The sequence below is a fragment of the Empidonax traillii genome, unplaced genomic scaffold (genome assembly GCF_003031625.1).
Source record: "Empidonax traillii isolate 1590-97213 ecotype Southwest subspecies unplaced genomic scaffold, ASM303162v1 scaffold1464:size105375, whole genome shotgun sequence".
Lineage (NCBI taxonomy): Eukaryota > Metazoa > Chordata > Aves > Passeriformes > Tyrannidae > Empidonax > Empidonax traillii.
In genome coordinates, this window is record NW_020956657.1 from 64,283 (window position 1) to 90,793 (window position 26,511).

A 26,511-nucleotide genomic window follows, 5' to 3' on the forward strand; every position below is an offset into this window, starting at 1 on the left:
CAAAAAACCCCACAAACAAACAAACAAAAAACACCAAAGAAAGAAACAAACAAGTGTAATATAAAAGAAAACAAAATTATTTTTGTGCCTGTTGGGAAATCCCTCTTTGAAAGAGCTTCCTCCAGCTTTATCATTATGTATTTTAATGGAATATTCTGGGGAGGAAAAAAAAAAAAAAAAAAGGAGAGAAATAGATTCCTTTACCAGTCACAGTTCTGTCAGCAATGATGACTTCATCAAGGTAAAATGACCCAGATGTTTCCTTCTGCAAGTCTATCCCATGTACAAACACGGGGGAACCGGCAGGGAGGTCCTGGACAAGCGTGGAGAGATTCACACATCTCTTCCAGAGGTCAGTGCAGGTGAATGTCCATCTGGAAGACACCAAAGTCGTGGCAATAACTGAATTTGAGGTCACTCTGAAGCTTCCAGGTAACATCAGGTACTACTGTTGTTACAACTGTTATTTACTCATACAGAAGTCACTTACTGAGTAGCTTGTGATCACTCTTTACACGTCTCTGATGAGAAACAAGGTTTTAAACCACAGAATCACAGAATGGTTTGGGCTGGAAGGAGCCTCAAAGATCAACCAGTTCCAACCCCATGTCATAGGCAGGGATACCTTCCACTATCCCAGGTTGCTCCATCTAGCCTGGCCTCGAACACTTTCAGAAATGGGACAGCCACAGCTTCTCTGTCTCAGTGCCTCAACACCCTCACAGGTCTCTGCTTATGGATCCTTTTCTACATCACAAGAGTGGGGTGTGAGAATTACTGTCTTCTCCAATTTGGCAAAATACTGGGATAGCATCAGTGATCTCAATGGGGTCAATCCAGAATTGGCACCCTTGGGAATAAGAGACCACTGCTAAAGGCTCCCAGTTCTCTCCACCAAGTTCTTCTGACACTCCTGATGTTTTTTAAGTGTACCTGTCTCAAACTTTGCATCTACTACCAAATGTTTTCCACCCATGGAATTTGAAGTGAATAAAGAAAATCAAAGCCTACACCTATTTCTAAAACATTGTGTACCAATGATCTCATCAGGTTCCTGGCAGGGAAAAAAAACACAATGAATTTATCTCCCTGTTTCACTGCAGAAAATCCACTGTCTGAGGTCAAAGAACCTGGGAAATTATTGTCCTCAGAAACTTTCTGGTGCGTTTACCACAAACAGAACAAACTCTTCATCTGTGTATTACTAAGGTAAGATACTATATGTGACAAGGAACATGGAACTTTACTCAGTAAATCCTCATAAAGCATGGAATCATATTCCAGGGGTGCCTTTGCAGGTAAGAGCACATGTCAGCTTACCCCCACTGACAATTTGTTCCTGTACAGATGAGAACTTCCCCAGTGCAGCCCCTTAGTATGGAAAGTGTAAACTCTAGAAACCATAACTGTCTTGATACCTTCTAGATTCAGTGTGATTGAAATCCCATAGGCAAGTGAAGTTCTTCGTCACTGAACATGAAGAGACATTAGTGTAGGACACAGAGATAAGAAGGACGTTACTCATATGGCCTTTGTGAGCAAAACACACCTGCAAAAAATGAGGGAATAAAATTTTTGCAAATCAAACCACCGGTAATTTATATATCATTTATATATGTGATGTATGTAGAAGGTAGTATATTCTGTTTCAAACCCAGTTTAACATTGGTTTGTTCAGACTGCAGCAGAAAAGACCCCAGGGAGACCTTAGAATCCCTTCCAGTGCCTGAAGAGTCTCCAAGAGATCTGGAGAGGGACTTCAGACAAGAGTATGGAGCGAGAGGACAAAGGGGAAGGGCTTCAGACTGAAAGGTAATAGATTTAGCTTGGATATTAGAAAGAATTTCTTCTCTGAGAGGGTAGTGAGGTGCTAGCACAAGTTGCCCAAAGAAGCCATGGGTTTCCCATCCCTGGAAGTGTTCAGGATCTGCCTATTTGCCTTCCCCCAAGCGGCAAAGAAAGGGCAACAGATTGAAACCAAGCCCTTATTCATATTAAAAGCAGAAGATGAGTAGAAAAGTGAGCGATAGTGGACCCCAGATAACAAGGGTTTTCTTCTTTTGTCAAGAACTGGTCATCCCTACTTCTCTCGTCTTTCCCCAACATCATCCCACTTTTTCCTTTCCCTCATTAGGAGTTGCATCCCTAGGAGCAGAGAGCAGCCAAATGTGTTTAACAACATCAACATCTCAGGGATCTCAAACCACCCACCCCAGTCAGTGAAAAGACACCCTGGCCACCAGCACAGTCCAAAGACACAATTCTTGGTAGATCTGAGGGAATTCTAAGCAGACCAGATAGAAAATTTTAAGTGCTGCTTGGGCACTGAGTATTCAGTCCCCAGTGCAACCTACTCATTTAGAGCAGCCACTTACGTGTGTATATTCAGTAAGGTCATATCTTGGTAGTGTTGATGGGGAGGTTTTCACCAGCTGGCTTGGTCTGTGAACACTGAACCTCCCACAGAAAGGCTCCGTTCCACTGACAGTGCTTCCTGTGGTAATGATGTTCTTTGTATCTGAAAGAGATTAAAAAAAAAAAAAACCAAAAGGAAATGGAATGTTTGAAAGTGATTCAGAAAATACCAGTACAACCAAGAGATTCATGAAAATACAGAAAGTGGATATCCAAAAATTGGCAAACAGTCCTACTCTAAGCATTCTCCTGCCAGAATTCAAGAAGGGTTTGGACAACACTTTCAGGTACGTGACGTGATTCTTGGGGTTGTCCTGTGCAGGGCCAGGAGTTGGACTCAATGATCCTTGGGGGTTCCTTGTAACTCAGGGCATTCTATGACTGTGATTGTTCTATTGATTGTGTTGTTTTTAATGCTAGTTCCATAAACTCCCCCATGAGAATAAATACAAATAATGAATAGCTGAGAAACATAAATATATATACTTATACCCCTTAAATTACATAATACCGCTTAGTTGCAATAAAAAAATCACTACCTTCTTTCTCAAAACCATTGCGGAAAAGAATTTTAGCAGAAGTTGGCTCAGTTTCACATCCTACTGAAAGAAGTTCCTCTATTGCTGTTTGCACCTTAAAAAGAAATTAAGAAAGTGAAAAGCAGTCACAACCCACTGGTTTCTGGATCATGTCATCAGAGAGCCTCAACACACACACCATCACCCCATTTTTCACTAGCAAGTGGCACAGCAGCTCTGAATGAGCAGGCAGCCAAATATTAAAAGAATAAAAATATATAAGAATAAAAGAATAAAATTCAGCTCAGCAGAGCGTAAACTCCCGTGTCTGGTACCTTTCAGGGGTGTGAGGCATCCTCAGCCTACTGACTGTCATGGAGCCCTCACCCAGGGTTGCTATAATACTGACCAGCTACCACATCAAGATCAAGTAAGAGATCCTGTCTGAAGCCAGAGCTGTTCACTCTACACCTGACCTTAGAGGAGAAGTCCAAGAGTCCAGTTCAAGGGAATTCCAAGAGATGCTGTGATATGCTTAGAATACAGCTGGGACTCAAACTCCCCCCAGAAAATCTCACTGTGAGACATTCTCAGTAAAAAAAAATCACCCTTAAATCATGTAAAGTTTATCTCAGCTTTGGGGCCAAACACTTAAATGCTGTCAAGAACCAAATCTCCACTGGTTACACCCCAGCAGAGGACCAAATGTGTGTGTTTGATGGCACCTACCTGGTGAGCTGTAGCATTTGTGGAGATCATTTTGTGCCGTGTGTTATTCCAGGAGATACTGAAACACCCTGTACCAGACACAGTCAACATCTGGCAAGCAAAGAAGCAAAGAAATAAGCGAAAACAGTCACAAATTTCATGAGACACGTTTCAAATCTGGCTTCTTCTACCAAGGAGGATTACATGGCACACATTTTGAATTTTTAAGCATGTGTGAAACAAGAATTCCTTCCAAGAGATACTTCAGCTACTCTGAAACTGTTCTTGTCCTCCATGGTCTCTACTGACACAAACCTGAATTCTAAATCTAAATTCTTAAATTATCAGGATCACAAGGGATACATGACCTGTGCAGACACACTGACAGGCACAAACAGTTCCTTAAGATCCTGAGCTGCAGCTGTGGGGTTTAAGCACCAAGAAAAATTTCCCTCATTGCTGAGGGTTTACATGCACCTACCAACGTGTCAAAAAATGTACACCAACGTGTGTAAAAACCCTGAACAACTGCAGCTCATGATGCTCTTCTCAGAAGGTTAAAAGCAAGGTGGGAACACACTTTCACATCAAGCATAAGCACAGACTTTACAATTAGGATTTGCTGCCACCCAGGACATTTGGATGAGGGCCAGCCCAGCTATCAGGGTCAAGAACACAGCACTGACCTGCACTTCTGGAAGATGCAAAGCACGAGCCCGAATTTCATGTCTCTCGATGAAGTAGCTGTTCATCACATGGGGGTTCAGCCACGTGTTATGTATCTGGACTCCAATTCTCATCCCACTGCTGGGTGTCTTGCCATGATGTAGTGCTTCCAGGTAGTACCTGGAACCAGCAGTCAGCTCAAATTTCTGGGATTTTGGCTGCCAAATTTCACTCCAGTTCTTCGCCCAGTTCTCAGACCACTCTGAATTGCCAGCAGGGAGAGAAGCAATTCTCACCTGTGTGCAGAAGAACCAAATCAGAGTCACACAATGGTTTGGGTTGGAAGGGACCTAAAAGATCATCTCCTTCCAACTCCCTGCCATGGGCAGGGACACCTTCCAGTAGACCAGGTTGCTGCAATGTCACCGATTTAGTGGCTTCAAATTGAAAGACGATAAGTTTATATTGGATATTAGGAAGACATTCTTGCCTGTGAGGGTGTAGAGGCCCTGGCACAGGTTACCCAGAGGACCTGTCATTGCCCCATCCCTGAAACTGTTCAAGGCCAGGTTGGATGGAGCTCTGGTCTATTGGACGTTGTCCCTGTCCATGGCAGGGCGTTGGAAGAAGATGACCTTAAGGTCCCTTCCAACACAAATCATTCTAGGATTCTATGTAATATGCTACCATTAGTAAGACCAGTAATGTTATTATTTTTTTAATAGATAAAAAGTCTTCTATGTTTCTTCTGGACCTGTTCAGTTGCTGGGCTCAAGAATAGCCCAGATAAATAGATCACCTTCATTATAGCATCCTCTCAACTTCCCAAAGGCAAGGATCAGTGTTTTCAGAGGGCAATATTTCAACAATCAAAAAAGAAGGTAAACTGAAGAAATCAGAGAACAAACCTCCAGGACCCTCTTGCACAGACTGTTAGTGACTGAAATTTGCTGAACTTAAAAAAAAAAAAAAAAAAAGGTCTTCTCAGAAAAACCAATCAGTGACTCTGGTTGCAAGCAAAAGTTATTTATGAGCTGAACAGCTGGCAGACCTGATGTAAAACATCAAAAATAATCACACAAATTTCACTCTGCAATAGATTCATAAGGATGAATAAGCAAATTCCCAGTTTTTTATGACCTTAGTTAAAACCACTTTCATCCTGGTCTCATTTTTCTCTGCCCAGAGTAATACCTTATGTTCTGGATCTTGGGACAAACTTAAGTAGAGAGATGCTTGACTGTCTGCCTGAATCCAGAAGGTATAATTGTTGGTCTGAGGAGCCACAAAAAATCCATGAAGCCTGGAACTAAGCAAAAGGAGAACATCCATAACATAGCAAGAAAAACCCCCATCCTCTCATCGCACCTTCAGGTGTACACCAAGTAACAAGGAAACATCATGAGACCAACAAAACAAACCCACATATTTTATAATTGAAGAAACCTCAAAAAGACTCAATGTCACACTAAATTTAATTTATTTTTTACAAAATTTTTCCAAAAGGCTAGAAAAAAAACCAGCTCCAAGAAATTAAGTATGTTTCTGTTGGTGGTCACTTTTTTGGGTATTTCTTCTCAAGTAAAGTCTTAACCTCAAACAGGGAGGAAAAAGCCAAGAACACATTCAGAATCAACCAAGAAAAACAGAGAAGTGGTAAGCAAAAATAAGAATTCATGTACACTGCACATTTTTTCAATGGTCTATCTGAAGAGGCAATGACACCAATGCAGTTTAGATATTTCCACAGCTTGGAGCAAATAACTTGATTTCCATTAACTCCACGTGTGCTGCAGCTGCCAAAATCAGCTGAGAATCTGCCCCTCCACATCTGGCTGGAACTCCAGCCCAAAACAGCCTCAAGCTGGAGCTCCTTCTACCTCCACAGCAATTTCTTTTGTGGTATTTCAGCACACGTAGGCCAGGTAGAGCAGAAATACTGCGGGAAAGCAAAAGGAGGAAAAAATAAAACAGTTCACTGCATATTTTAATCTTCAAAAGGACTCTCAGAGCAAAGGGTTTGCTTTGATTCACAGGAGCTGTGCAGTGAGGCTCTGCTATAAAGGGCTGTCAGGTGTTTTTGCTGCACCTTACACTGCTAAAGGTGATTGCCATGGTTTCATAGCTTTTTAAGATCACTGAGTACCTGAAGGACTTCTTTGCCTCAGACAGGAACCTTACTGGGGAGCTGGCATTAGGTACAAACTGCCATCTGTATCCAGGACCTGCTTCTGTCAGATCAGAGGCATCATCCCAGACTTCAAAGAGAAGCCCTCTGTTTCCTAGAAAGTTAAAACAAAAGTACTCTGAGCAGCAGCCAACAGAAATCCCAGAGCACATGCTGGAATCAGTGGTGTAGGAGGCAGGCCAGAGAGAAAATTTTAATAATAAATTGGCTCTGTTTGTGGGCTATTTTGCAGTCTAAGGCAGAACACAGATCTTGCTTTGGGGAATTTGTTCTGCCTTGAAATCCTCCACCAGAAACAACAAAAATCTGCAGAGAGCAGAGCATCCAACCAGCTCCCATGTCTGCTCTTGCAGGAAAAGGTACTGAGATGACCCACTGCCAAAATTAGGTAAATCTCATCTTATGCACAATAATTTTCTACTGCAGTGCTCCACTCAAGCAGCATCCCCAAAAACCTCTGCAATAGCTCTAGTTCATCTATCCCTCCTCTAAATATTATCCACAGTTTTTTCCCCACATTTTCCACAACCCTACACACCAGTCTGACCTTCCTCCCACTATCACCTGTCTGCATGTGGTGGGCTGAGCTCTCCACCCTGCTTTTCCTGACTATAGAATCATAGAATGGGTTGGGTTGGAAGGGACCAGTAAAGGTTATTTAGCCCAACCCCTCTGAAATGAGCAGGGACATCTACAACTCAATCAGGTTGCTCAGTGCTCCATCCAAACTCGCCTTGAATGTTTTCCAGGAGTGAGGCCACCATTTCCCTAGGCAACCTGTGCCAGGGTCTCACCACTCTCATTGTAAAAAATAACTTAGACCTAATTTAAATCGACTCCCTTTTCGTTTAAAACCATCACTCTCTGTGCTGTCACTACAGTCCCTACTAAAAGTTTATCCCCGTCATTCTTGTAAGTCCCCTTTAGGCACTGGAAGAGGCTCTCAGGTATCCCCAGAACCTACTCTTCTCCAGGTTGAACAACCCCAGCTCTCTCATCAGTCTTTCTTCATAGAAGAGGAGTCCCAGCCCTTTGCTCGCTTTGTAGTCCCTTTCCCTGTCAAACCATGAAGAAACTGGTCTAATGTTGAAGCAGGTAGTGTTTTGGAAAGCTCTGTTTCTTGACTGCATTCATCACCAAATGATTTTTGCCCTGCATTTCCATGTGTGTTTGCTTGTTCGGACCTTCAGTTATTTGGACACCATACCTGGCTGGGGGGCACCAGTTCTCCTGTTCTTGCCTACAGGCTCAGTGGTGCATCTGATTTGCTGGGGAGAGACGTGCTTGACTTTACAGGGGACACCTGCGAGCAGGAAAAGGAGACAAATGTGCTGTGTGAGACCTGGAAACACAGCTGAGCTGCAGCATGACCCCATCCTAGAATCATAGAATGGTTTGGGTGGGAAAGGACCTTCAGAGATCATATAGTCCAACTCCCTGCCATGGACAGTGACATCTTCAATGAGATCAGGTTCCTTGAAGTCCCATTCAACCTGGGCCTCAAACACCTCCAGGAATGGGGCAGCCACAGTTTCTCTGGGCAACCTGTGCCAGGGCCTCACCACCCTCATTGTAAAAAGATTTCTTCCCAATATCCCATCTATCCCTGCCCTCTGGCAGTGGGAAGCCATTCCCCCTTGTCCTGTCCCTCCATCCCTTGTCCCAAGTCCCTCTCCAGCTCTCCTGGAGCCCCTTATGGCACTGGAAGGGGCTCTCAGGTCTCCCTGGATCCTTCTCCAGGTGAACACCTCCAGCTCTCCCAGCCTGGCTCCAGAGCAGAGGGGCTCCAGCCCTCGGAGCATCTCCATGGCCTACTTTTTCATGTGTTAAGGACTCCTGAGCTGGATGTTCTATTCTGGGTGGGGGCACAAGACTGAAGGAAAGGGACAGAATACCCTGCCTCAACCTTGTCTCTAAATGGTATTAACAATCCCCTAGAAGCCTGGGCTGGTACTACCAGCAAGCAAAACAGTTCACGCCCACAGTCAGAATAACTGGAGCTTCCTGAAGGTGATTCCTACAACTTCTACACTGTTATCACTAAACATCCCTTGGGTTTTGTGCTCAGGGCCATGATCACTGTATTGAAAAACAAGTATTTCATATTTCTCTCACCTGCAGCAGTGACCTGCACCGGTTCCTCAAAGAAATCCCCTGTGACAGTGAGATCAGTGCCCCCTCCAAGGCTCCCTCCAGCTGGGAACACGGAGGCTATCTCTGCAGGGCAAGGAAAAAGGGAATCTGAAAACGAGTATTGGGAAGTTAAACCCCAGTCCTATTTCTGTGAAAGCCTGCAGTGCACTTGCACTGTTTCCAGCCAGAGCAGCTCCTGTGAATGAAACCAGCATCTCACTGATCCTTCACGGGGCTTTGACAGCCGCTGGGATTACACCAGGAATGATCAACACGGAGAACTTGGCTGCATGACAGGAGAAACACCACAGTGCTTGGGCTGTTACTTAGCAGTGGCTGCATCTGTCATGCTCAGATTGCAAACTGCTCTATCCTGTGCTATTGAGGAGCTCTGAAGAAAAAAAAAAAAAAAAAAGGTGGAATTAAAACTGTTTTAATCCTTTTGACCTCTTCCGACTCACTTCTCAATTTAGCCCATGGGTTTAAATGTTACCACATTCATCCCTCAGACTTCAGGGACAAATGGAGGGAGCTCAACACCTGACATCTGAGTGTCCACATCATGACCACAAGATTCTTTCAGGATTTTATCTGTTACAGTCTTGCCCCTCCACACTGGAAAATGTGATGTTTTTTTGTTGTTAATTCATCTGTTGCTTAACTTTGATTTTACAATATTGACCACAGGCTAGCACAGTACAGCCTGCTGGATACATCTGGCAGCTCTTTCTGCTTGTGCTCTGCCCATAGACAAATTCATACAGAGTTGTCTCATTTTAATGTGCCTCAACTTGCAAATAAGGACATTAAATTATCCTCCTTTACAAAGAGTTTTCAATTAAAGGATGAAACAAGCAGTGCATTATAAAAAAATATACAAAACATGGGCATTTATTGGCTACATGGGACTTTTTATAGTAAAAAAAGGTTTTGTTAACTCTTGAACCAAGATTCTCAGATGCAACCCATAAGGAATTAATGAATTTATTACATCTGCTTCAGTCAATCTAATATCAAAAACTTGGTGGGACCTTGGTGGGGACCTGTGCAGGTGAACCAAGTGATCTTTCAGTGGTTTGGGTTGGAAGGGGTGTTAAAGATCATCTCATTTCAACCACCTGCCATGGACAGGGACAGCTTCCACTAGACCAGATTATTTCAAATCCTGTCCAACCTGGCCTTGGACACTTCCAGGGGTCCAGGGGCAGCCACAGCTTCTCTTGGCAACCTCTGCCAGGGCCTCACCACCCTCACAGTAAACAATTTTCTCATAACATCCAGTCTAAATCTCTCTTTTTTTAAAGTTCAAACCCATTAGCCCTTGTTCTATAACTCTCTGACCGTGTAAATCTTGAACACTCTTAGCCCATGACCATAGTCTCAAGCAGGTTTTCAGTATTTCATTGTCTCCTGCCTACAATAGAGCTGGAAAAGTCACATGTATGTTATTTTTAATGAACCTTAATTAATTTTATAAACTGATGGTGCAGTAACCTGCCATTCATCACTTATCTAGGACTCAATTCTTGGAGTGGCTGGTTATCATCTCCTTGTAGATGATGTGGGAGATGTCTCATCTCAAGTTCTGCATTTCCAGAATCTCAACCTCACCAAATACAGAGTGATTTACAAGGCAGAAGTCCCTGTAGATGAAACATCTCAAGTCTAAAACTGATCTGATAGGAAAAGGAACAACAATAAAGCAACATCATCCCAAACCATGCCATACTGCTGTTCTCTGGCTGGTTTTCTTAGGTTAGGCTGCCAACAGGATTACAACGGGAAAAGTAACAGTGAGAGGTCTTTTCCTGGGCCACATCAGGACTGCCAGAAGACAGTGCAGCAGTGAGGGGGATCATTGTAATACCTGAATGTGTTTGATACAGGAAAAGCTCCTGTTTGGCACTGATGAGCCAAGAACCTTTGTGTACTGCTGACCTGCAAGAGAGAGAAAATGCCTGAGAGATCCTTGGCCATTTAAGTTAAAGCAGAGCTGGCCATTCACTCTCCAGAGGAACAATGGGACATTTCTACAAGGTCCAACAACACCTTTCACCAGCACATTGAGGGATTGACCCGTGAGACCCATTATCCTGTTAAAACACTTTTTTATAGAACTAACACATTGTAAAGTATGTTTTGATGCCGTCAGAACCCATTTGCACCTCCTTTTATGGCTAAATTCTTTCCCATTTGGATGAATAGTTAAAAGCAAGGTGAAAGAATTTCATTCAGCGTGGTTTATTGGATCAAAGAATGGTTTGGATTGGAAGAGACCTTAAAGATCTTGTCTTGTTCCAACCCCCTGCCATGGGCAGGGACACCTTCTAGTACACCAGGTTGCTCAAACCTGGCCTTGGACACTTCCAGGCATGGGTCAGTCACAAGTTCTCTGGGCAATGTGTGCCACCACCCTCACAGCCAAGAATTTCTTCCCAATATTCAAGTTGAAACCCCCCCTCCTCCAGATTAAAGCCATTCCCCCTTGTCCAAGACAAGATGTCTTATGCTTTGAACGCTGAAAGTAAAGTATTAAAACACCGAAGTGTAAATGCTCTGGGGGGAAACACTGTCCCTTTTCATTCCCAATCTGAAAATCATTTTCTCTAGAAAACAAAACCCCATTTCTGAACAATGAAACACTTGATTCAGTAAAAACATCATTTGCTTATTCTGGACTCCAAGGCAGCTGTATCCCCATGCAAAGCCAGAGAAAAAGGGAGAAAAGTTTCTTTTACTCACTTTCCTTTGTTAAACACCGAGAAGCTGATGTTGTGGGACCCTGGAAGAGAGAAAAGTATGACACGCTTTATGGCAAAACACGGAGTGCATCCTACCAAACCTTGTCCAGGTGTCCTGGGCCTGATTCTCCTCTTCCTTACAACAGTAAGGAAAGTCTGTTTCATATATTTTAACTCAGAATATCTTTCCCAAACAAGAAGCTTGCTGCTCAAAGCCTCTACAAGAAATTAGAAGCTTCTTCAGAGTGTTTGGAAATGAGGAAAAATGAATGGGATCCAGCCTGCTACTAGAGAGAAAATACAAGGGAGCACCCAATTTATTCCTCTCACAAAGCAGTAAAGGGAAGGTCTGTCACAGATAAGAAGGATTAAAGTTGTAAACTGAGCAAGGACCCCAAATCACACTGTTGCTGTCAGCAATGTCCACATCATGTCATCGTTTCACTTGGTGTTGTCCCAGGCTGTGCAGAGGACGCAAACCACGGCAGTGGCTGTGTTGAAGGCTGGTAAACCCTGATTTGAAGCTGCTTTTGTGGACTCAGCCCTGAGCCCTGTTCTTTGCAGACAGAACAGAAGCTCTATCCTCTGGAGCTGCAGGAATGCCAGAAACCCACGATTTTTACCCCTTTCCACCAACCTATGTGGTTCCCTTCCACCCGGCACTGCAGGGTCCCCCGTCCATCCTCTGCCCAAATGGGGTAACTGTGGAGAGACAAAGGACTTTGTTGAGTCTTTGGAGCCAGAAGAGCAAAATACAGTGAGAATCATCTAAACAGAGGGTGTATAAGCCCACATCTTCTAAGATAGTTCTAAGAGAAACTGGTGAAATGGAAGAGGAACAACCCATCTTCCCACTGATGATCGTGAGTTCAGCAGATTAGCAGGATGTCTCCCAGCAGCACAGTGCTCCAGCTTGGCCCTCTTTAACCTATTCCCAGAAGCTGAGCCTGTTGGTGACCTTCAGAACCCCCATTTGAAACAAAAAAAATGGGTAAGGACCAGTGTGGGAACAGGGGCAGGGTGGACAGGATGACAAAAGCGCTGCTCCTCTACTTACTCCTCTACACATCTCTAATTTGTAAGAAGGAGCAGGTAGCAATTAAACCAGATACAATGGCATTGCATCAGCCTTCTGGAGTCATGGAATATTGGAAATCCCATCACCAATTCACATTTTCATTTAAGCTCTCCTCCTGGCTCTCAGGAGGAATTTTACACTGCGATAAGGGAGTCCAGTGAGGATCCCGGGAGCCTTAGCACAGACTTCCATGAGAGCAGGTTTTTCCCCTGGTTCCCTGTTAAAGTACCCTCCTCCTTTTCCAGGGCTCACAGGCACTGTAAGAAGTGCATCACTCATAAAAAAAAAACACTGCTGCAGAGCCCGTGGCTTTTTCTGCAATCAACAGGGTGCAAGACCCAGCAGCCTAAAGGGTCTCATGCAACTTACAGAAGGTAAGAGTACATGAACTCTCCCTGGAAGTCTCCAAGACCAGATTGGACGGGGCTTGGAGCAACCTGGTCTAGGGGAAGGTGTCCCTGCCCATGGCAGGGGCTTGAAACTAGATTATCTTTCAGGTTCCTTCCAACCCAAACCATTCTGTGATTCTATTAATACCCATCAGTGAACAGTACTGGGATCCAGGCACCAGAGCCCGTCTGCCCTGCTGTTAAATCCTGAGATCTGATTGCCAAATTTAGGCTCAGACTAGCTAATCCACCTTTAAAATTAGTGCCTACATAGGGCTGCAGACAATGCACTGACCAGGGTCAATAGGTAGCTTGGTAATGGCTACTTTGTTTTGGAGCCTGGAGAGCTGAAGAGAACAGACGTGGCCAGGGCACAGAGTGTCACCTCCAGGCCAGAGAACAGTCCCTGGCCCTGCCAGGCTGTGGCTGGAGCTACAGAGAGCCAGCAGCCCTCACCCACCCCATCACAGATCCTACGGTCAGCTCTCCCCAGGGTCTCTCTCCACCTCAAGCCAAAGCAGAGGAGTTTCTCCAAAAGCCATGAATTTATTTATTTTTTTTGTGCACAAGCTGTGCTGTGACCTTGCACCAAGATAAACAAAAACTAAGTTAAGAACTGACATGTTTCCCGCTTCTCTGTCAGCAAAAGAGCAGAGACTGGTCCATCCATTTGCTGTAAGGATAGCTGGCCTGGCAAAAAATAAACAGGAAAAATTAGATATAAAGCAACATGGAGCTCCACAGATGAAAAAGATTAGGACCCCATCCTGTTAAACTCAGCAGCTAACATTTTCAAACGGGAGAGGAATTTCCTCTCACTTGTATGTAGCATTTATTAATCTCTTATCTCTTCACCTGAAAAGTTTATTTCCTAAATACTGCAAGGACTGCACCTCTGCAAAGATCATGAGTGGCAGGAACATCTTGGAGGCAGCTCTGAATGACCTGATACCTCCTCCCTGTAGGCAAGGCTGAGCTCCCAGAGGGCTATACTTACCCTTACCATCCAGCAGCAGCAGGCAGCGTCCCTCACAGTAAGTAATTCAAGATACAGTTCAGCTATTTCTTTATTTTTTTGAGAAAAAACACCACAGTCTCTGCCAGAAATCACCCAAGCTCCTAATGGCAAATTTAAATATCCCCACCTTAAAGAACCAATATGGAACAACTTCAGCTGAAGAGGAGGAATTAGGCAGGAGGGCAATTCTTTGAGAATGAACAGGCAAATATGTAATTAAAACCTGTTATGCAAACACTCTGTGATGACCCCACCCTTCAGAGTGTAGTTTTCTGTGACCAATTCTTCAGAGTGCAGTTTTATGAGGTTTAAAGAAAAGACTTTTCTTTTATTAATACAGGTGGCTGATATTGAGAAGCTTTCCTTTTAAGGAAGACTTTAAAAAAATTCAGTGCTGCCAAAAGTATGTTCATCATCACTGGACCATTGCATCCCATACAAAGCATGGAAAAGGGTGCAGAACACACTTGAAAGTATAAAAACCATTCTTTTTTTTTTTGCTCCAAATCCCAAATCAGCATGACCGAAGGACAGACTGCTCTGGTCAAGTCCAAGTCCCCACCTGGTACGTATTTCCTAACACACCAAAAATGGGCAAATTATTCATGTGAAGCTCCAAAGGGAACCTGTCTGGAATGCTGAGATTTTGAGGCCATTTCCTTTTGGTGAGGTTAAGCTGTAAATGAGTAATCCAGCAGTGGAGCATGAGGCACGTCCAGCCTGCAGTCACACAGAGCAGCCTTTCTTCCCACTGAGCAAAGGTTTCACCAGGGGCAGGTAAAACAATAATTACTGTCAGACAAAGGATGCTGATGTGCAGCACTGCAGGGCTGAGAAATGGGTGCAGCAGCTGGTATGGCAGGAATCTGCACTGGACTTTCATTCATGCTGGCAGAGAATTTAATTAATTAGCAAGGGACGCTTCCATTCAGCTTGAGAAGTCATTAAAAAGCATCCAGTGGTTAAATATCTGCTGCTGCAATTAAAATTTCTAACTAGTGGGAATACACACCTTTCCTGGCTTCTGAAATGATCCTGAAAATGCTAACACAGTGACTATGTGTTAATAGTTTTTTCTATAAAATACTCACCTGGGCTTAGTTTTTCACTGACACAAGTGCAAGGAAATAATAAATTAATACTTGATAATATATATATACATATGGAAATACATATGATACACATCAGGACAGCGTTGATGCTCACTTTGGGTTTGCTGTTCTTAAAGGGCTGCTGTCCTGAAGTGAGTTTCTTAAATCTACCTGCTTTTATCTGTTGCATGTGATCACAGAACAACAAAAAATCCAAAATCAAACCTTTGAAAACAAGGAAATACCCAGAGAGGGTTTAAAGCAGTGAACAACAAAGCCTTTTGTCTCAAAATACTTTTCCTTTGTCTTCTGTCTCACCAAAGCATCTGCTTCAGACTAATAGTTTTTTTCTAAAAAATGCAAATGGAGAGGGAAAATTTATTTAACTTTTCAATCCTGACATTATTTTAATTAGTTAAATTTTAATTTGCTAGCCAAAATAAAATCTACAGCAACCAGCTGCAATTACAGTGCAATTCACACTGAGCTGTGATTGACTGTGCTGCCAGTAAACAAACCAACCAGCTTAATGGACCAGTTGCAATTAGATTAACAAAGTTTGCTGGAGCCCAACTCATGAGCTGCAATAAACCACAAAGGAAGTAAATGGCAATTCTGGGCCAACTGGTTGCAATTTATTGCTGTCTAGGAGGCTGATGGAAGAAATGCCAATTTACAGGGACTGGGGCAGATACTGCTTGTAGATAATTACCCATCAATATAATCCACATTGAAGCTGAGGGTCTCATATCTTCCAGCAATTGTCTTCCCATAAATCTGTATTAAATTTCCTGTTTAAAAAAGGAAATGGAAATTGAAGAGAACCTTTTTAAAAGCAGAGAACTTATTTGCAGATTTTGTGAGCTGAGCAAAAGGAATCCTTGGTCTTTGTAAATTTTACAGAGGTGCCTGCACTGATGGCTACTCTCAGCTTCTACCATGGCTCAAGAGACTTCAGATTTATGCACTTTTGCCAAAACACAAGTTCTTGTTTCCCACCAAAAAAAGTCCATTCCCGATTTTTTAGCAGGTCTCTTGTCTTTGCACTGAAAAGACATTCTCCTCGACTCCTTTGTTAACTAAACACCACATTCTAACCCGATTCCAACTGTAGAACCTCAGGAGACAATCAAAGTGACATCACTTGTACATTAGATGGGGTGAAGGTCTAAAGAAGGAGCTCATATCTGTGCTCAATTGAATCGCTCCCAACACTCCATTGACCACATTGTGGGAGAGCTTCACTCAGTCACCTACACGGGGCTGTCCCACATCAGCTGAGGCACCCTGTCAGACACCTTTGGGATTAGATATCAGGAAGAAATTCTTCTCTGTGAGGGTGGGGAGACCCTGGCACAGGTTGTTCAGAGAAGCTGTGGCTACCCCATCCCTAGGAGTGTCCAAGGCCAGGTTGGACGGGGCTTGGAGCAACCTGGGATAGTCGAAAGTGTCCCTGCCCATAACTAGGGGTTGGAATGAGAGGTACATTAAGGCCCTTTCCAACCCAATTCTATCTGATCCTATGCTCCCACTGTGGCTCCACAAGGGAATGAGTCTTCCTAGTCCTGCCTCCACCTGCTCCATGCAGGTCCTTCATGCTCCAGAACATCTCATATAGCACTAGAAAAAGCGTTGTTCTCATGCTCTTCACTGACTACGCTGGGAGGTCAAACATCCAGCTAACGCATAGAAACCTCTGTAAAGACACCCTAAAGCAAGACATGAGAATCTACAGCTGAACTACATCTGAAAATAATTGGAAATAAGAGACTGATTTAGATTTAGGAGCATCTATGTGAACTCATCATACAAGTGTCTCTCTGTGTTCTTAAGAGACCAAAATGTTTTGATTAATCTTTACTTTGGACATCAAACTTTCAATTTTCTCTAAAGAAATCTGAAAATACAAAAATTAATAGAAATAGGGAAAAAAAACACTTCCATATGCCAGGTAATTGTTCAGACCAAAAACAGGGAATGTCTTCTCATATAACTTTAAAGTCTGATCTAAAGCCCCATTAACCAAGAAGCCTGTATGGGATTATAATATGAACACTTAACTGCTAATTCTTCTTAAAACTATTCCTAAATAAACAGGGTATGATGACTCAATAATTAGATTTATCAATCTACAGAACAACATCATTCTACTAAAGGTAGAGTTGGGCTGCAGGAGCCAAGTACCAAATAATCTGGCCACTGCTTGTTCCCCACTCTTGTACCCAGTACTGCGGACTCTCTTCCCCTTGGACAAACTCATTTTCCTGTCCAGAATGAGCTTAAACATTAAAATCTGGTGGTGCCCATTTTATTCCCAGCAAGACAGACCTCTTCTAAGAAGGAAGACAGTATGGAACATCAAATAATGTTTTAAGTGGGCTCCAGGATAAAGAAAGGTCCTGTACCTGGGGTGCCAGATGGTGGATTGATTTGGTAAACCACAGGTGTCTGCTCAGCAGAGAACTGCAAAGAGAAATTTGTAGTTAAATGGAAATTATCTTCAGTGCATTCCAACACGATCTGATGGTGCATCACTCACAACACAGCTGGCAACTGCATTTCAGAGATCCCCACTTCAGATCTGATCTTTGAAGCAAAGTCCTGCTCCAAGAAGGGAGTAAGGAGAAATATTCCCTTCTTACCTCACTTCCATTCAGAGTATGGGTTACTGCTAATTTTACATCCTCTTTTGTGCCCAAATTGCCTACCCTGGCTTGGGTCAATGTCAGAAGACACACTTAGAAACTTTATAATGTATTAAAGTCATACTTAGAAGTTAAAACCTGCATTTTATCCTACATTATGACACCATTTTTCTTTCCAAGAGTATATATTTAAAAGTTATTTCTTTATCATAGAAATTAAATACTTCAGCCACCCTTTAGCAAGTTTTCTTGGTACCCTAAAGCAGTGGAACATTAATCGAGCTTGTACTGGCCCATCTTAATGCAGTATAGTACAACAGATATGTCTTTGGGAAAGAAATATCTTGGACTCAGAGGAAAAAAAAAAAACCTGAAGATTAAATACAACCATTAATCTAACACTGACAAATCCACTAAACCTTGTCCCCAAGTGCCACTTCTACATATCTTTTAAATCCCTCCAGGAATGGTGACTCCCAAGTTTCCCTGATGTTTGGGTAAGATCGTTTTGGGTAAGAAATTTTCCTTAACATCCACTCTAAGCCTCCCCCAGTGCAACTTGAGGCAATTTCCTTGTCCTGTGTCTTGGACATTGGGAGAGGAGGCTGGACCCCACCTGGCTCCAAACTCCTTTCAGGGAGTTATAGAGAATGAGAAGGTTCCCCCTGAGCCTCCTTTTCTCCAAGTTAAGCCCCCTCAGCTCCCTCAGTCTCTCATCATCAGACCTGTGCTCCAGGTCCTTCCATTGCCCTTTTTTTTTTTTTTTTGATATGTTCATCTGTGATCCCTCCATGTCCACCCTGGCATGCTGACAGCCCAATAAACAGCACAACAAACCTGATTTGCTGAATCAAATTGAAGACACCATTGCATTACTGTGTTTTTTTCCAATCTTTCCTTAAACCATTCCCTTTCAGAGCTCAACCTCTGCCTTCTCTCCTCCTCATGGTCACGTTAAAAATGAATGAGTAGCCACCAGCTCCCTCCAGCAATGGCCACTTCTGGGAAGCAAAGGCAACATCACACCATACCCCAGGCTAGAGCTGATGTGGAAAAAGGAGCCAAAATCAGCATGAAATTGAGGCCACTGGCTGACACAAGTCTTCTGAGCTGCTCAGACTTGTTGCTGCCTGCAGCGGCCTTTTTCAACCTAATGTGGAGGCAAAATTAATTTTTAATTCTCATAGTTCCCAGGTCCCAGTCCCAAAACAAAGAGACACACTGTGTTTTATTTAGCTTGGAATGTGCCTCATTAACAGCATCCCCTGGTGATTTTTCATCAACTCTCTAAGCCAGCTGAAACACCCAATGACTCTCCAGCTTTAATGTGCAATTTGCTGAGAACGCTGGGCTCTCCTGCTCGATACTCACAGTCAGCTCAGAGGTGGGATGTGACTTTCAGGGATATGACACCAGGCCTCACCCCAAAACACACAGTCATGGTTAAGGATTCTGCTCTGTGTGAGATCATGGAATGGTTTGGGTTGGAAGGGACCTTAAAGATCATCTCGTTCCAGCCCCCTGCCATGGGCAGGGACACCTTCCACTATTCCCGATTGCTCCAAGCCCCATCCAACCTGGTCTGGAACACTTCCAGGCATGGGGTAGCCACAGCTTCTCTGGGCAACCTTTGCCAGGGCCTCACCACCCTCACAGCCAAGAATTTCTTCCTAATATCCAATCTAAACCTACCCTCTTTCAGTCTGAACCAATTCCCCCTTGTCCTGTCTCTAACATGCCCTTGTAAATAGTCTCTCTCCATCTTTCTTGTAGGTTCCCTTTAGATACTGGGAGACCACAATTAGGTCACCCCATAGCCTTCTCTTTTCCAGGTTGAACAATCCAAACTCTCTCAGCCTCTCCTCATAGCAGAGGTGCTCCATCCCTCCGATCATCTTGGCAGCCTCCTCTGGACTCGCTCCAACAGGTTGATGTCCTTCCTGTCCTGGGGACCCCAGATCTTGACACCATTGTCATAAACTAGTCTAATACCACCATACTCCAAAACCTCTTCAGACAGTGTGCTTTGACACTGAGAGCTGAAGGGAAAATCCTGGTTGGAGGAGGAGCAACAGGTATGAAATCACAACTTAGATCTGAGATTTCCAAAACATGCTCATCTTAGGTGGACAGCTGTCCTAAATGGGAAGAGATTTCCATTCCTGGAACCAGCTGTGCCCATGGTCACCCATCAGTGGCCACCCTGCAGCTTGAAGGGTAACATCAAAAGATGCCAACACTGGGTCTTCTGACACAACAGGATCTTCTAAGTGTGCGGCTTAAGGGCAGAGATAAATTAACCTGGACCCAGATTTTTCATTCAGAAAGGCCTCTTAGGTGACTTGGTCTGCCCAGTGCCACTGATAAGTACCTCGATGCACTGAGTTTTAAAGGACACAAGGAGCATCCCAACTTCTTGTCCTGACATGCAACCAGATCTACAGCAGATGAGAGAGAAGAGAATCATGACCAAAATGTTAAGGGAAGTGACTCCCTCTCTACGCTACTCTCATGACACCCCACTTGGAGTAGCACATCAAACTCTGGGACCCCAATATAAGGAGGACGTGGAGCTGCAGGAGCAAATCCAGAGGAGGCCACAGAGATGTTCCATAGGCTGTAGCCCCCCTTCTCTGGAGCCAGGCTGGGAGAGCTGGGGGTGTTCCCCTGGAGAAGAGAAAGATCATGGGAGACTTTAGAGCCCCTTCCAGTGCCTAAAGGGGCTCCAAGAGAGCTGGAGAGAGACTTTGAACAAAGCCTGGATTGACAGGATAAGAAGGAATGGCTTCAAACTGAAAAAAAGAGGTAAATTTAGACTAGATAGAAACAAGAAATTCTTTACTGTGAGGGTGGTGACACCTTGGCACAGGTTGCCCAAACAAGCTGTGGCTGCCCCATCCCTGGAAGTGTCCAAGGTCAGGCTGGACAGGGCTTGAAGCAACCTGGTCTAGCAGAAGGTGTCCCAGCCATGGCAGGAATCAAGAGGATCTTCAATGTCCCTTCCAGCATTAATCATTCTATTATTTAATTATTTTAATATATTTCCTGTGACACAATGTCTGCAGTTTTACTCCCTTCAATACATCGAATACTTTATCATCACTTCTATATTTGTTTGGTGATTACCTTGAAAGAATAATTCTCTTTCTCCAGCCCAGTCAGGTTGTTAATCACACATCCTTTAAAGATCACCTCCACATAGTACAGACCCTCCTGGGGTGAAGACCTAGGTAGAAGAAAATGTGTTATATTGCAATATTTTTATAGATTTTGTTTTAAGTTTTTAGGAAATGCAAGATCCTTCACAGGGTCTCCATTCCCGCCAGATCCAATAGGGCTTAAATAGAGCCAAGCAAATTTACGCTGTCAACCCAAGCTTCTCACATATGAACCCAAACTCTAAAAAAACAATTTAAAAGAAATGTGGAGGCACAGCAAGAAATCACAGTTGAGTGCAGAAGGTGACAGGAACACATCAGAACTCTGCCCAAATTATATGTTAATGCAAAACACAAACATGTTCATCAGACATGCACGAACGATAATTGGTATTCATTAGTAATAAAATGACCCAGGGCTGCCTGGATCTGCAGGGCATCTTGATCCTGGTCGGTAAATTAATGCTGCATCCTAAATGCACATAGTTTCTCAGCACAGTTAATTCTCAGAATTAACTTCCAGCCAAATTGCAGCAGCAAGAGATGAACGAGCCCCATTAGGATCCCTCCTACAGCCTCCAGACACCCCAGTCTTCCAGTCAAACAACTCTTTTTTAAGGTTATGATAGGACAGAAAACAGGCAGCTTAGACTGCCCAGCTGATGCTTGAAACCATATTTATTTCCTGCTCTACTCATAACCTCTCCCCATGATCTTAAATAGGTTGAGGATACTGAAAGCTGGTAAAATCTCCACCAGGACTTTTTTAGTTGTTTTGCATCTGAGAATTAGATGTCTACAAACCTTTGAAGGTCTGAGTCTAGACTGTCCCAGATGCCTCAAGGAGACCCTCATGCTAAATAGCCTCGTGCTTCATTAAACAAGAACAAATGCAGCACAGCTTAGGAGATGCTCAGGTGTGGGCACTGTAGGAGATAAAGGAATTCTTTCAACTCCTAAACTGTCTGTACAGACGCTGAAAGAAAATGGGGATCCTACCAGATAAACATCAAGGTCTCACCCACAGCACAGTCGTGGATCATACCTTGTTCTGCATCTTATAGTGGGTAAGTCAAAATACAGAGGAGAGACATCACAGGGCAGCCTGGGCAGGTCTGGATTCACCAGAGACACCTCCAGCTGGGACACACTGGCTGGAGAGACAGATTCCGTATGGTGGGATACTAAGCCTAAGTAATAAAGTCAATCAGAACAGCTCTGTGAGGACAGGATCACAGACATTAAGACACATGATAAATGTTTTTCAATATGCAACCCAGCTTCTATAGGAATAACGTTTAAAGCTCTTGATCAGGCTTTTTAAAATCATGTTTGTGTGATTTTATGTTGTTGTGGTTTAACTTCAGCCAAGAACTCAGCCCCACACAGCCACTCCCTCACCTTCCCCCTGAGGGATGAGGGAGAGAATTGGAAGGGTAGAAGTGAGAAAAGTCATGGTTTGCTGTAAAAACAGTTTAATAATTAAAAAGAAAAAAATAGGAAATTGTAAGGAAAAGAAAAAAAAAAGTAACAAAGAGAGAGGAAAATAAACCCCAAAATGGCAATTGATGTAAATGAAAACAATTGTTCACCACAAACTGACCAATGCCCAAACAATCCCTGATCCTCAGAAAGTTTTATCTGAGCATGAACCACTACGTTTAACTTTTTTAGCGTAATCAAACACAGCAAGAAATACAGAAGACTAACACAAAACTCTCCCTTTGCAGCATCTTCACAGATGGTTCCCAGCCCACAGACTCACTTTAAACAACAACAGTGGTTTCACATTTGGCAGCAAACTATACATTTCCACATAGTTCCAGGAAGGTTTTTTTCCCCCTTCTCCCAAGGCCTGTCTGTTTTCCCCCAACAAAAAAGCCAAAGCTGTAAAGACCTGAGCTTCCTTTCTTCCCTCCATTTCATCGTCTCTATGGAAATGCACCATATTCAGGCAAAAAGTCTTGATACCATTCATTGTAGTTAGAAATGACTGAGCATCAGAATGTAAGCAGCTAAACCAAATATACAGCTGGTTAAAAAAAAAAAAAAAAAAAAAGAAAAAAAAAAGAACTTTCTCCACAATGAACCAATATTCATCATTGAAGAAAATCCGACCTAGCTGTGTACAGCTGCTTTTGGGCCCAGATGGAGCATGACTTCTCAATTTCTGAAATTTATATTCAGAACTCATGTTTATCATGGGGGTTTTTGAAGCTCCAGCACCATGGGACCTATGAAGGGAAGAGATTTTCAGCTCTTCTTCAAAAAAAAAAAAAGGATGGCTTGGAAGAAATTTTTAGCTCTATATCTGCAAAAATAAGGTAAAAAAAATGACTTCTCTTGCTTAGGAAAAAATCTCCAGTCATAGCTTATGAAGTGATAATTTCAAGCTGATTTCATGTTATGACTGTCACAGCCCATGGCCTCATTGCTTAGGGATTTGTCACTCCAGCCACAAATCTCACAATGGAGTTGATTCTCTGCTGCTTTTACATCCCTGGAAGTGTTCAAGGTCAAGTTGGAGCAACCTGGTCTAGCGGAAGGTGTTTCTGCCCATGGCAGGGGTTTGGAATGAGGTGAGATTTAAGGCCCATTCCAAACGAAAATTTTATGGTTCTAGTTTGACATGTACTTCCTAGGAATCTAAAACTCACCATCCAGGGGAATGGTAATCCAGGTTCCTCCAGCAACACTGCCCTCGTGGGGCTCAATGAGCGATCCCGTGGCTGCCACTGCAAAAACAACCCATCAGGCTGAAGGGTCATGCAAACATCCAAAATGCCTCACTCAGCATTAGACACACTGGTCTGAGAGCTGTCCTCCTGTAATTCCACCTTTCTTCTCATTTCTCCTTCTTCTCAAGCATCCAAATTAGTCATATTGCTTATCCTTTTTCCCTCCAGCCGTCTCCCCCATGTAATAGTCCTGCTTCCCCTTAGGGGGGGGTTGGTGCCTTCAGGACTTGGTTCACCAAGCAGCAGATTGAGCCTCCTGTCCTCCTCAAGAATTAAAATAAAGATGATAGACCTCATGTCTACTACTCCAGCTCTCAAAGAAATGCGTTTGCTGATTTCTGTGCGCCCTCCCAAACTTCAGGCTGCCCACAAAATATAACCTCTTCTGGCTCCAAAACAGCCTGTCCAGCTCTTTCTTTCTGAAGCCCTCAGGAAAGACATACAGGCCTGAAAAGGAGCTCCTGCTTCAATGGTGTTAAGTTTCCTATAACTTGCTATGCCCATGACTTTCTTAAAGGCATCAAATTCCTGAGATAACATAGGATTTATTTTGGGTACCTTCATTCTCTGAAGCTCAGAGATGAACCAATGGCTGGCTTCTTTTTGTTGTAGCCACTGACCAGAATTTTCCAGAAGTCATTTTACAGGGGTATCTAGTTTGCTGATTAAATTTTAGGTTTCCAACTCAGGTAGAACACAGAAAATTTTTAATTAATTAAAAAATCTACACTGGCTATGGAAATAATGCCATGAGAAAACACTGATAAGGTGGACAATGTCTGGTATGCTGCAGTCAATATCCCATAATATTCAACACCTTTTAGAGATGCTTATCCATGTCAGGGTGCAGTTAATCTGTAACCAATCCACTGGCACTGTATTTTCCTGGTGTTTGATGACCAGGGTGGTTGGAAACAGCACCTCTCCATCACCCACCTGCCAAGAATATCAGCCCAGCACTCAGAAAGGATATTTTCCAAAGGTTCTGAACGGAGAGTTCATGAGAGCCTGGCTTCAGAATCATGGCTTGGGGCCTCAGGACCTTCCCTTTAACATTAAAACAAACTTCATATGAATTCTTTCTTCGTGGTACAAACCTGTGGGAGCAACAGCTGTGAACTGTTCTAATAATTAAATAAAATAAACATTTGAGTGCTTGTAGACTAGGTCTTACTTGCTGTCATAGCCAGACACATCCCACATTCCCTTTATAAAGTCCATATCAGGAACTGTTCTAATACTTAATGACAGACCATCAACTTTTGCTGCCCTCAAGCTGGGTTTTGTAATAGTATGGGGGGAAAAAAAAAAAAAAAAAAAGGGGGTGAATTTATTTTGCCACATTTTTAAATCACAAAATTATTTGGGTTGGAAGAGACACTGAAGATCATTTCATTCCATTGTCCCTGCCACGGGCAGGGACACCTTCCACAAGATCAGGTTGTTCCAAGCCCATCCAACCTGGCCTTGAACACTCCCAGGGATGGGGCATACTTCTCCGTTATTACTATTACCATAAACGTGGATTTAAGATAATCCATATAATATACATCACAGTCGTGAAATCTCAAACAAAAAGTCTCCTCAGAGCTGCTAGGTAAGAGCAGGGCTGCAAAGGGATGAGGAAGGGTGAGATGGCACCCTAGAAAAGATGCAACAGGAGAGTGACACTTGGAGGTGAGATTTGGGCAGAACCTTACATTAGAGCTAAGAGAAAAAAACTGCCACCATAAAGCAACTTCTAAACTTCTACTATTATACCACAAGACCTACTGTAACTAATCTCACTATACTTCTTGCATATTTTAACATCCTGCAATAGGCAGGGGTCAGAGCCCAGAGCCCTGGAGCAAGTGAATGTTGCATTTCAAAGCAAGTGCATAAAATATCATTTATACCTCATTTTATTAGTCTTACTATGTCTTTAGCTGGCATTACCTTACCTTAATCAATTTGTTCTTCTTCCATTCCTCCAATGAATGAAGCGCAGTAGCTCCAGTATCAGCACAACAGCTCCATCCCTTTGATGCCAGCTCTACCACAACTTTCAGGTTGAGGTTGTGTTACACTCTTGGTTCAGTGCTGAAACCCACCAGACAAGTTTCTCAGAAGGCTCAAATCCCGTCACAGACAGCTCAGAGCAGTCCACTGAGTGTGCTTAATTATTAACCTAAGCTGCTTGCTTCTATTAACTGTTTTGTTCCAAAACTGTAATAACCATAACAAGAGTAATCTGGAATTGTTCTTCCATTGGTGCATGACTTAGATCCTCCAACAGGAGGAGAGCGAATCCATTTTATCCTCTTTTTTTTTACCTGCAATGTGACATAAAAACTGATGGAATGGTCTCTTGATATGCCAATATTCAATCTGGGGCTGATTTTCACAGCAAGTGGACTTGAAGGTTACATTATATATTCTTAATTAATTTTTTCCATGGCATTCCCAATACTGTCTGCATTTGGTGGGAATGCTCAAAGGGTGTTTTGGTCCCTTACCACATCTCAAGTACCCACTCCCCCCCAGATCCTTTACCATCCACTGTGGAAAAGAGGGTAGTGAGCTTACACGGTGTAATCTCTCACCCCACGGACTGACTGGGCTGCAGGAAAGACCCAACTCAGCTCAGACACTTAATAGTATCTCTGCTACCACCTCTGCACTCCCCTGTTTGAAGCCCAGATGGATTTTGATGGAGTCACCGGATGGGTTGCTGAGCCCCAGCACTTCCATGGATGCCTTCATGGAAGTTTCCACTGAAATTTGGAGGAAGCTCTCAAACCCCACAGCATAACTGAAGTTTAATGAGTTACCACGAACCAAACAACAGTAGTGCATATTCATGCTCTTACCTCATCCCCAAAGAGAGGTGAAACAGGATTGCTTGTTCTTCCTCAGCCTCAATTCAGAGACACAGTGGCACAAAGTCACGGGCAATCAACCCCCAGTTGCTCTGGAGCTCTGCCCAGCAGTGGAACCAGTTGTGTGTGGTTTATTCCTAGGCCAAGCCCCAGTGTCTCAGCTA

At 43.3% G+C, this 26,511-nt stretch overlaps 1 protein-coding gene across 1 annotated transcript in view; it reads right to left on the reverse strand.

Annotated features, from left to right (window-relative positions):
• Positions 1–25,609, reverse strand: part of LOC114070197 (fibrocystin-like) — a gene marked incomplete at its 3' end in the record, with an annotated part of 85,413 nt that extends 59,804 nt beyond the window's left edge. Inside the window, exons 1-21 of the mRNA XM_027907444.1 lie at positions 25,430–25,609; positions 24,423–24,533; positions 23,406–23,483; positions 21,794–21,938; positions 20,717–20,816; positions 17,351–17,408; positions 15,658–15,736; positions 13,458–13,526; positions 12,007–12,071; positions 11,371–11,410; positions 10,496–10,566; positions 8,611–8,712; positions 7,703–7,798; positions 6,454–6,589; positions 5,502–5,616; positions 4,328–4,603; positions 3,663–3,752; positions 2,955–3,048; positions 2,376–2,518; positions 1,419–1,549; positions 205–374 (exon numbers count right to left, since the gene is read on the reverse strand). Of these exons, the coding sequence (XP_027763245.1) occupies positions 205–374; positions 1,419–1,549; positions 2,376–2,518; positions 2,955–3,048; positions 3,663–3,752; positions 4,328–4,603; positions 5,502–5,616; positions 6,454–6,589; positions 7,703–7,798; positions 8,611–8,712; positions 10,496–10,566; positions 11,371–11,410; positions 12,007–12,071; positions 13,458–13,526; positions 15,658–15,736; positions 17,351–17,408; positions 20,717–20,816; positions 21,794–21,938; positions 23,406–23,483; positions 24,423–24,510 (2,146 nt within the window). The remainder of the gene's footprint in view (positions 1–204; positions 375–1,418; positions 1,550–2,375; positions 2,519–2,954; positions 3,049–3,662; positions 3,753–4,327; positions 4,604–5,501; positions 5,617–6,453; positions 6,590–7,702; positions 7,799–8,610; positions 8,713–10,495; positions 10,567–11,370; positions 11,411–12,006; positions 12,072–13,457; positions 13,527–15,657; positions 15,737–17,350; positions 17,409–20,716; positions 20,817–21,793; positions 21,939–23,405; positions 23,484–24,422; positions 24,534–25,429) is intronic.
• Between the last annotated feature and the right edge of the window lie 902 nt (positions 25,610–26,511).